The sequence below is a fragment of the Orcinus orca genome, chromosome 1 (genome assembly GCF_937001465.1).
Source record: "Orcinus orca chromosome 1, mOrcOrc1.1, whole genome shotgun sequence".
Taxonomy (NCBI): domain Eukaryota; kingdom Metazoa; phylum Chordata; class Mammalia; order Artiodactyla; family Delphinidae; genus Orcinus; species Orcinus orca.
Window position 1 is genome coordinate 94,836,876 of NC_064559.1, and position 10,646 is coordinate 94,847,521.

Here is a 10,646-nt window from a genome sequence, read left to right on the forward strand (position 1 = left end):
ATCCTATCCCATGGTTTCTAAACCTGGTTTTGTCATACCCTAAAAGGTCCACCATTTTCCTCAGGGGAATTGTCAAACTCTCAGAAATTCCCAAAACAAGCAAATTGGAATTAACTTTTGGCCAAAGCATAGTAGCTCTAGGACAGGAGAGGAAAAGTGCCGTCAGTGATGGGAGCTGGGGCTCGGGAAGGGAAGGGACGGGACAGGAGCGGTCACCATCCTCAGTGTCTGGGAGAGGTCTGCTCAGCCTACCGCAGAGGAAGAGGACACGTGCCACGTTGCCAAGGCTTTGCAGAGTCCCATACTTTAAGGACTGCAACTCCTGCTGCACGTTTTAGAAGAGGCTGCTTTGGGGCGGGGGTTGGGAGTGGAAAGGAGCAGACAAAGAGGACAGTCAGGACGACAGCACTACCAGAGAGCCTGCCTCGTGGTCGAACCTAGGCCATATGATTGGCTAAAGACTGTCTCCTTCACAAAGTATACCACCTTAACAATCCCCGAGGCCTGGCCAGCCACTGGCTGTGGGCACGAGACGGCCAGCCGGCCTGCCACATGTCAGCGCGCCTGGTCCGAGGCAGCCTGGTGCTGGCACGGGCAGGGGCAGGGCTAGCCAGATCCTCCACGGCACCCAGCCTCGGGACCAAGGAGTGTCCCAGTTGGCTGCCCTGAGTCACCTGACAGGCAGCTTTCCCAACCCCCAACTCCACAGACACACTCTGCTCTCAGTCTCTTTGCTGGGGCACCTCACCAGCCCCCTGAAACCACGAGGAACTTCAGTCAGAACACAGAGGCCACTGGCTCTAGAAACAAGGCGAGAAAGTGGAGACGTTCCTTGTAAATGGATAAGGAATAAAGTCTGTGCCTCTCTGCAAGGATGAAGCGTCCACTCCTAATTCACTCAGCCCCACGCCGTGCTGGCTGTGAAAGGGGGTGAGCTCTGGTTACATCTGCAGAGGGGTCACCGTGAGGGGGATACGGGTGACTAAAGTGGCCAGGGCTGGCAAGTGGCAAGGCATGCTGTCCAGTGGAGACTGTCTTTGGTCCTGAGGGTGGAGCTCCATTTCCGAGTGTGGTCCCCAGGGCAGAGCTGACCGCGTGAGCCTGTGCGGGCATGGGGGGTGGGAGGTCAGGGGGATTAAAGAACGCCCATCGCCCTGGCATACACAGGGCAACATAAGGGAGAGGAGCCTGCTGATGAAGGGAGTGGGACGTTGGGACTTATATCTAAAAGTGGTACAGAAGGTTCTAAGCGGGGGGACTACATTCCGATTTGTCAATTTAAGGAAAGTACTGGGTGCCGATGACGTGCAGGTTCTGTAGGTGTTGGTCGTGCAAAGGCAGATGAGGCAGCATCCCTGACCTGGAGTTGCCACAAGCTTGTATATGAGACACATAAACACCATTTCAACTCAGGGTGGTGAGTGAATGCATAGGGTGCTTTGGGGTCAGAGACACTCTCTTCTGAAAAAAGAAGCTGACCTAGCTGTCTTGAGGAATGAGGAAAAAACAGCCAGGAAGGAAGGTAGCACTGCAGTGAGAAGGACCAGAGCCGCAAGAGCCCCAGGAGTGAACCAGTTTGGTCAGGGCCAACTATGCATTTTGTAGAGCGCAGGGCAAAATGAAAACATAGAGCCCGTCGTTCAAAGAGCAGGAGAAAAGTGCCATTGAAGGTAGTCAGTATAAAGCTGTTTCCTTTCTTCTCTGGCCTGTCTCTCTCTCACTTGGTTTTTTTCTTTGGATTTCATGCAATTGTTAAGTAAAGGAATATTAAAAACTTGAGGGCTTCCCTGGTGGCGCAGTGGTTGGGAGTCCGCCTGCCGATGCGGGGGACGCGGGTTCATGCCCCGGTCCGGGGGCTGCTGGGCCCGTGGGCCGTGGCCGCTGGGCCTGCGCGGCCGCAGCGGTGAGAGGCCCACGTACCACAAAAAAGAAAAAAAAAAAACTTGAATAGCATGAATTTTATCATATTGTGCACTGCCAGTTCTCAATGCAAAGGTCAGATTATTTAACTCATGTGGAATCCACCAAAATGACAGTTGGTATTTCATGGCTCCTACATTCGTATGCATTTTGTGCCTAGCAGACCAGTGGAAACACTTACACAGAACTTAACTCATCTGTTTCTGTTTCACTTCTTAATATGAGTACACTTTACCAGCTTTTGTACACTCCCTACTTTTGCCTTACTGAGTAAGGAAGACTAAAAAGAAAAGGAACTATGAGTTGCCCTATCTTTCCCTTTTCGATGTCATTTTCAGCATGAGTTGTTGGCTAATATGAGGAAATAACACAAGTAAGAAAGAATATGATAGGGTTATTTGGTTATTTATGCTTCTTAGAATACGACTGCCTTCTTTCTGCATTCAAAACAAGTTCTGTTTCAAATGGAAGTTGTGGCCTCTGGGGCTGTCGGGCCCCACTTACTCAGTCATAGGGACAACACACCTGCCTTGTCTTCACTTTGAGTCTCGCTGGACTCCCACACGCAGTGGGTCCACCTGTGTTCACTGGGCATAGCAAATGCTGCAGAGGTGGAGGGAAAGGGCAGAGAGATGAAGAGGTGGGAGACAGCGACCAATGGGTGTGCGGTGGAAGAGAGGGGGACATCAGGGAGGACCACAAGGCTCCTGGCTTGGTTAATGGGGTGCCATGCCTTTCTCCAGGACAGGAAGTACAGGAGGAACAGGCTGTGAATTGAAGCAGATGATTTCCTTTTTTTTTTTTTTTTTTTTGCGGTACGTGGGCCTCTCACTGTTGTGGCCTCTCCCGTTGCGGAGCACAGGCTCCGGACACGCAGGCTCAGTGGCCATGGCTCACGGGCCCAGCTGCTGCGCGGCATGTGGGATCTTCCCGGACCGGGGCATGAACCCGTGTCCCCTGCATCGGCAGGCGGACTCTCAACCACTGCGCCACCAGGGAAGCCCCCAGATGAATTCCATTTTTAATCCATTAAGTCTGAGGAATCAGGAGGACACACAGGAGAGAAATGTCTAGTAGGGGTTGGATGTCTGGTGCTCAGAAACAAACGCCGGGCTGTATAAGAGCTGAGTGGGCCCAGGGAACACAGGAAGAACAAGAAGATAAGGGGCTAAAAGTGGGGCTCTAAGGGATAACATCTGAAAGGTGGGCAGAAAAGAGAACCAGCCAGAGGCAGTATGACCAGGGGGTGAGCGGGGACCAGGAGAGTGGGGTGTGAAAGCCCAGTGAGCGAGGGAGGTGGGGGGAGGTGGGCGGGGGTTTCAGACAAAAGACAGGCTTGACTAGAATAAAAAGACCAGAGAGCATCCCTGACGGACAGGGTGTAAGCATTTAAGGCGGCCATCAGGGGAGGAGTTGAGGAGTGTGTGGGCTCCCCTGCGTGAACACTGGAGAGCCCCAGAGGGCATGGGAGCCTCTTATTTGCTGATTTCTTTGTGTTAGATGGCAAGATTTGAGCAGGTTTATATGCCGAGAGGAAGAGTCCCTACTTTTCAGACCCCGGGGACCTTTGATGCAGGGCCAACTATCTCCCAGGACTATCGATGACTAAATGAGTTAATACATAGAGATGGCTTAGGAGGTGTTCCCCGTCACCATGCTTCGGGGGAACACTTCTAAGATGAGTTGCAGGCAGCACTCTCTTTTCTCTTCAGTGCCTTCGAACTATCTCCCTCCCTTCTCTCATTACCCTTGAAGAGGAGTAGACAGGCTGCATCTTCTCTCCAAGGCTGACAGTTTGCTGCCAAGGGTGGGAGCATCTGAATGGCCCCAGATTCTCAGACCTGGGTCTGGGCCTCATGGTTTACTGATCTCCCTTGAACCTGTCTTCAAATGCTCTCAAACCACACTTGTCTGTCCCACTGTTCCTGCCTGTGCTGGACCACCCTGTGGGCTGCCGGCATTTGCTCTGAGGGCATGTGGAGATACAGCCTGAGGTCCCGGTTATCAGGACTTTGAAGCTGTAAGCTGGGACTCCCCTCTTCCTACAGAAATAAAGATGCCAGAAGCTGACTCCATCTGTATTAGTTTCCTATGCCTCCTGTAACCAATTACCACAAACTTAATGGCTTAAACAATAGAAATTTATTCTCAATAGTTCTGGAGGCCTGAAGGCTGAAGTGAGTCTTATAAGACTAAAATCAAGGTGTCAGAAGGCTGGTTCCTTCCTGAAGCTCCAAGAGATAGTCCATTTCTTGGTCTTTTCTAGCTTCAGGTGGCTGCCAGCATTCCTTGGCTTGTGGCCTCATCACTTGCATCATCAGGTTGCCTCCTCTTCTGTAGTCAAATCTCCCTCTGCCTCCCTGTCATGAGGATACTTGTGATTGCAGTTAGGACCCACCTGGATAATACAAGATAGTCCCCCTATCGCAATATAGTCTCTTTTGCCATATAAGGTCACCTTCACAGGTTCCAGGGATTAGGACCTGGTTACCTTCGGAAGCCATGATTCAGCCTACCATACCATCATCAGAGTGCATTCTCCAAGCGCTCTTGTCAAGTAGGTAGGGCATATATTATACTTGTTTTACTGAGGAAGAAATTAAAGCTCTGTGACCTTTTCAAAGAAACACAGACTTTGGAGTCAGTAGCAGGGCGAAGACCAATGTCAGGCCTCTGTCTGCAAACCCGGGGCACATTCTATAGCCTCACGTTAAGCCCCTCTCATTGCGGAGCCTTAGTGCTGAGACAGGACCCTGCAGAGACCTGGGGGGGCTGCCTGGGGCAATGCGTTACATCGAAACTTAGATGAGTCCTGGCTTCCAGGAGCTCATCTGCAGTTTCCATATCTGGGTAGGGAGGTGGCATAGCCATGACAGAAACCCCTGGCCTCGCACAGCCCTTTGTGGGGCTCTGGGCATGGGTGGGGGGCTGCCTCTCAGACAGGGAGTTGATGTCCTCACTGGGCTTTTCCAGGGGAAGGGGGCACATAAAAATGCCCCTCCCTAGGGGTGGCACGCTAGGGCTCACCTCAGTTCTAAGGAAGCGCAGCTTCTCCACTGGCAAGCCAGGGCCCTGCTCAGCGCCAGGGAATGAGATATTTTCCATCAGACCTCTGTTGCCTGGCCTCAGCCAGAGCCATCTACTTTATTGTCTCGAGCAGATGAACTCAGATGTGGGGGAATGAGGCTTTGGCTGGTAGGCTCTGTTGTTTGTCTTACAGAGGCCAAAACCCTCTCCTCTCTGTCGGACCAGGACCTAATAAACCCCACACGGAGATGCCTGAGCCCTGCCAATTGCACCCAACTGTGGGCCCTGCCTGAGAAACAATGTTTATCCTACTTTCAGACGCCTGGCTGCCCCAGGCCCGGGGCCAAGGGCACAGCGCCTGCCCTGTCCTGCCAGCTCAGACCGCTATGGGGGAGCAGAACGGATAGAACAGACTGCAACAATTTGGAAGTGGGCGTGGCCTGGAGTTTAGAGAACCCTGAACCCGAATTGTAGCCCCTTACTCTTTGGTTCCACGTGACTGTCAGGGACAAGTTACTCTCATCACCGTCGCCCATCTGTGCACCAGTCTTGATGGCAGTGGGGGGGGGGTATTCTGCGGGTCCCAGCTGCCAGGAAGAGTAGGAGGAAGTTGTAAAGCCTGGATTAATCTGCTTCTCCCACTGCCCCCTCCATTGTCCTCTTCTCATCTGCTTCATAACGCACTATTGCAGAGACAAAAAGAGCACGTGCTCTCTGTAGTCACATGTTATTTCAGGATCATTCAGGGCCATGTTCAATAATAATACTGCATAGTAAGCATGCAGGCAGGCTTTCAACTTGATTTAGAACCCAGCATGGTTCTAGTGGTCTTTTACGGCCTCTCATGGGCACCAGGTCTCTCCAAAGAGTCACTCAGGATGGCATTGCAGAGTTCCTGTCCCCTTAAAGCAGACTTGACCTTTGAAGGAGTCTCCTACAGCCAGAGTAAACTCCTTATGTGGGAACTTGGTCCCCGGCCCCTCCAATTTCCCAGAAGGGGGCCCTGGCATCCTACCCACAGAGGCAGAGGCTTGAGGACAGCTCTCTAGGACCCAGCAGGTGGGCCTCAGGGACGTGACATGCACTGCGCAGTCAGGGCTGGTCTCTGCTGGTGGCCTGGGCCAAGCCCCTTGGGGTAGCTCAGTGGCTGGTGAAGCTCCGCGTTCCTGGTCATACCCGTAAAGTCCTCTCCTCTGGTCACACTTCTCATGCTGCCGTGTATTCATCCCAGTTTCAGAACATCTGCTCAGTGCCTGTGGCCTGCCAGACACTGTATTCTGAGGACTGAGGACACAAAGAGGAAAGCCACAGACCCTGCTCCGTGGGGCTTATGCTCTGGATGGGGGTGGCTTTGAATCAGGAGAGAGATGCACAAACACTGTTGAGATATAAGATGACATGTCCTGTAAGAGAGGTACATTCACAGTACTATGGGAGCAGGATGGAATCCAGTAGAAGGCTAGAATGGTTTTTCAGAGGAGGATGTGGTGTCAGAAAAGGGCATTGGAGCTTAGCTCCTTGAGGGATGAGTTTGTAGTAAGAGGACAGCCAGAGCAAAGCATGATGGCATGAAAGTGGCCCAGGATGGTGACAGTAGATGGCTTCATAGGAGTAGAATATAGGATAGATGAGAGGAATAGCAGGGGATGATGCTGAGAAAATGTCTGGCGTCAGGTTGGCTATACAGGGCCGTAGAAGCCTGCCGAGGGGTTCAGACTCCAGGGGGCAGAGCCGGCAAGGGTTTTAGGGGCGGGGCGTTCTTCAGTCATCCCAACCTCTCCATCCACCTCTCCTCCATCAGGAAGGTGCAAGGACACCCTCTCCACCATCACGGGGCCGACCACGCAGAACACATACGGGCGGAACGAAGGGGCCTGGATGAAGGACCCCCTGGCCAAAGATGAGCGGATTTACGTAACCAATTATTACTATGGCAACACCCTGGTAGAATTCCGGAACCTGGAGAACTTCAAACAAGGTACGTGTTGTGGGTCCACCTTAGCGGGGCTCCTCCTTCCCCACTGTCCTCTGTTTTAATCATGGCCGGCTCTCTTAGGGTGGAGACAGTGGACAAGAAGGGCAACGCCTTCTCTGGTAGCAGGATGTCCCTCTTCCACACTCCCTCACATTCTCTGCTCTCTCATCTCTCAGCCCTGCCCCTCCTTCCCAGTCCCTGGGACATGGGACAACCCGGAGTCTGGTCCAGAAAACAGTAGCGATACATCCTCCCTTTCCCGTGGCCCTTGACAGTTTACAAACCACGCTCACGTACATTAGCCTCTGGATCCTTGAAACAGCTCAGCGAGGGGAGTGGAAATCGCTATTTCTAAATGACAGACGAGGATGCTCTACAGAACTAGAAAGTGGCAGAACCAAGACACAAACTGTGGGCTCCAGACCTCAAGCCAATGGCATGTCCCATCTCTCTGGGCTGCCCCCTCCCTGCCTGACAGGTTGTCTCTGCACCGTTGCCCTCAAGCTTTCTGCCTTCTCACTGCCCACAGGTCGCTGGAGCAATTCCTACAAGCTCCCCTACAGCTGGATCGGCACGGGCCACGTGGTGTACAATGGTGCCTTCTACTACAACCGGGCCTTCACCCGCAACATCATCAAGTATGACCTGAAGCAGCGCTATGTGGCCGCCTGGGCCATGCTCCATGACGTGGCCTATGAGGAGGCCACGCCCTGGAGGTGGCAGGGCCACTCGGACGTGGACTTTGCTGTGGATGAGAATGGCCTGTGGCTCATCTACCCGGCCCTGGACGACGAGGGCTTCAGCCAGGAGGTCATCGTCCTGAGCAAGCTCAACGCCGTGGACCTGAGCACACACAAGGAGACCACATGGCGCACGGGGCTCCGGCGGAACTTCTACGGCAACTGCTTCGTCATCTGTGGGGTGCTGTACGCCGTGGACAGCTACAACCAGCGCAATGCCAACATCTCCTACGCCTTTGACACCCACACCAACACGCAGATCATCCCCAGGCTGCTGTTCGAGAATGAGTATTCCTACACCACCCAGATAGACTACAACCCCAAGGACCGCCTGCTCTACGCCTGGGACAATGGCCACCAGGTCACCTACCACGTCATCTTTGCCTACTGACACTCCTGTCCCCAGAAGCAGAAGTGCAGAGGGGCTACTGGCACCTTGTGTGTGTGTGTGTGTGTGTGTGTGTGTGTGTGTGTGTGTGTGTATGTGGGTGTGTGTTGTTTAAAAAATATATATTATTTTGTATAATATTGCCAATGTAAAATGACAATTTGGGTCTATTTTTTTTATACGGATTGTAGATCAATCCATACGTGTATGTGCTGGTCTCATCCTCCATGGTTTATATTTTTGTGCGAATGAACTTCTCCTTTTGACCAGTAACCACCTTCCTTCAAACCCCCAACCCCCTCCAGCTCCCCATCTCGATCTGAGAAGGTTTCTTCATCTGGGTCTTGCAGGCAGCTGGCACCAGAAGCAGGAGTGAAGGAGGCAAGAAAGAAGTGCTAAGGGGATGGAAAAACTGTTTTATGTGTTAGAGAAGTTTTTCTAAAAACCCAGAAATAAATGCTTTTTTTTTAATAAAGGAGAAATTTAAAATCACCCCCCAGTGCGTTTTTGTTTAGCCCTGATATGACTGGCGGGATTAGATCCCTCCCCCAGAAGGAGATGAGATCTGTGTTCCACAGAAATAACCTCATGCTGAGCTGCCCCAGGCAGCTCCTCTCCCCTCCTAATGAGGGGCTTCCTTGTGGCGGCAGGAAAGGGGGTGTTAGAGATTTGGAATGAGCTGACCCCTACACTCGCTTTAATTTGGGGGCATTGATCCCTTCCCGTCTCTTCCACTGTCACACCAGCTTCCTTGCACTGTTCTGCTTTTTTCTAGTCATTAACCAAGATATGGGAACTTGTTCATTCCTTAGTCCTCCTCCGTGTGGCCTGGTGGTTGGCCCTGTTGAAAACACAAAGCTGAGTGTGACCTTGACCCTATACTTCTTAAGAAGCTTACAATCCATCCATCAGTCTCTCCCTTCCCCATAATCCTCTCCTCTGCCTCATCCTGAATGTTCACCTTCAGCCAGCCTTCCTTCCCAGCTTCCCCTCCAGAAGGGCCTGGTTCTAGAACGAGGCCCCTGAGGGAAGTGTTTGCAGGATGGGAAGACCCGCTGTCCCTCCCCATGCACGGCCCGGCCCTGTGCAGTGCCTGTTGCCCACAACTTGCCCTTTCCTCCACATTACACAAAACAGGAGACAGAAAAGTGGAAAAAAACCTTAATGGGCATCTCCTGAGTTTAGGGATGGAGGGCAGAACCCAAGAATGACATGAGAAGACAAGCACATCATGTCACCACACTGTCCCCACCCTCTCCACTCCCACCCCCATATAGGGAGCAGCTGCTGCCTGGTGAGTCCTTTTGCACAGACACGCTGCCCCTCCACACTCCCCGGTCAATCCCTATGCTGCTTACACGGTGCGTGGCTTCCACGCCCACCCTGCTAGCAGCTTCCTCCACTTCGACTATTTCAAATAACAAATATCCAACGACTTCACTTTGTCTTGGGGCTGTTTGGGTCAGATTCTCCTGAGCAAGTGCAAGTGACTGTCAGGCTTGGAGGCAGCAGCAGCGTTTAGAGGCAGGGAGGTGGTATGTCCAGGGTTCAAAAAGGCTTTGGTGGGGCTTCCCTGGTGGCGCAGTGGTTGGGGGTCCGCCTGCTGATGCAGGGGACGCGGGTTCGTGACTCGGTCCGGGAAGATCCCACATGCCGCGGAGCGGCTGGGCCCGTGAGCCATGGCCGCTGAGCCTGTGCGTCCGGAGCCTGTGCTCCTCAACGGGAGAGGCCACAACAGTGAGAGGCCCACGTACCGCAAAAAAAAAAATAAATAAAATAAAAATTAAAAAAAAAAGTCTTTGGTGGATGATGTTGGTGGTAAAACTGCCCATGTCCAGAGGCCTTACCCGACCAGAGGAGAGAGAAAGCATTTCCTCCCTAGATCCTGGCCCTTCTGTCAGGCCCCAGTTGGAGACCACAGCAAAGTCAGCCTGAGCCCAAGGTAGGGCTGCTCCGAGGGAATGGGGTAAGCCAGCAGGAGAGCTGCTGGTGAGGAACTCACATCTTACGGAAATGTTTATCTGTCTATCCATCCATCTATCATCTACCCAGTCATTCATCCACCAACCCACCCATCCATCTATGTAAAGTGATATATTTACAGTTGCCAGATTCCCAGACCAGGGCTCGTCACCCAGGGCACGCTCACCCTGCCAGGGACCTCACTGCTGGGTGGCCCAGAGGCCAGGGCCGGATGTCTGCCTCTCTCCCACGTGTGCCTGACCCACAGCTTACTCTCTTTGCTGCTGCCCATATGACACCAAGGCCTCCCAATCTGCCTGCTCCTTGGGTTTCTGCATGAACCTCCTAAAAGTTGGGCTGCCCTGCCACGTCAGGAAAGAAAGTTCTCAGACTTCACGTTTCCAGGGTGAGTGGCCTTCGATAATGGACCTTAGGAACAAGCCATCAGGGTCAGTAGGCAGTGGTCAGGGCTTGGTCAGGGCCCCAGCTGTCGTGCAGAATTAGTTCTGGGAGGCCTGCCTCAAAAGTGCGGGAGTAGGATCCCAGGCCATGAGCCGCGTGCCCTGAAAAGCCAGAACCCAGGCTGAGGACCCTCAAGGCAGGAGGGGCAGAGCAAGGGTCAGGCAGCCGTATT

General features: G+C 52.9%; 1 protein-coding gene across 2 annotated transcripts in view; it reads left to right on the forward strand.

Moving 5' to 3' along the window:
- OLFML2B (olfactomedin like 2B) overlaps nt 1–8,542 on the forward strand; it is a 41,063-nt gene extending 32,521 nt beyond the window's left edge. For both annotated transcript variants that reach the window (XM_033409761.2, XM_004282023.2), the window contains exons 7-8: nt 6,749–6,925; nt 7,452–8,542. In XM_033409761.2, the coding sequence (XP_033265652.2) occupies nt 6,749–6,925; nt 7,452–8,053 (779 nt within the window). In that variant the 3' untranslated portion in view covers nt 8,054–8,542. The remainder of the gene's footprint in view (nt 1–6,748; nt 6,926–7,451) is intronic.
- The last annotated feature ends 2,104 nt before the right edge of the window (nt 8,543–10,646 follow it).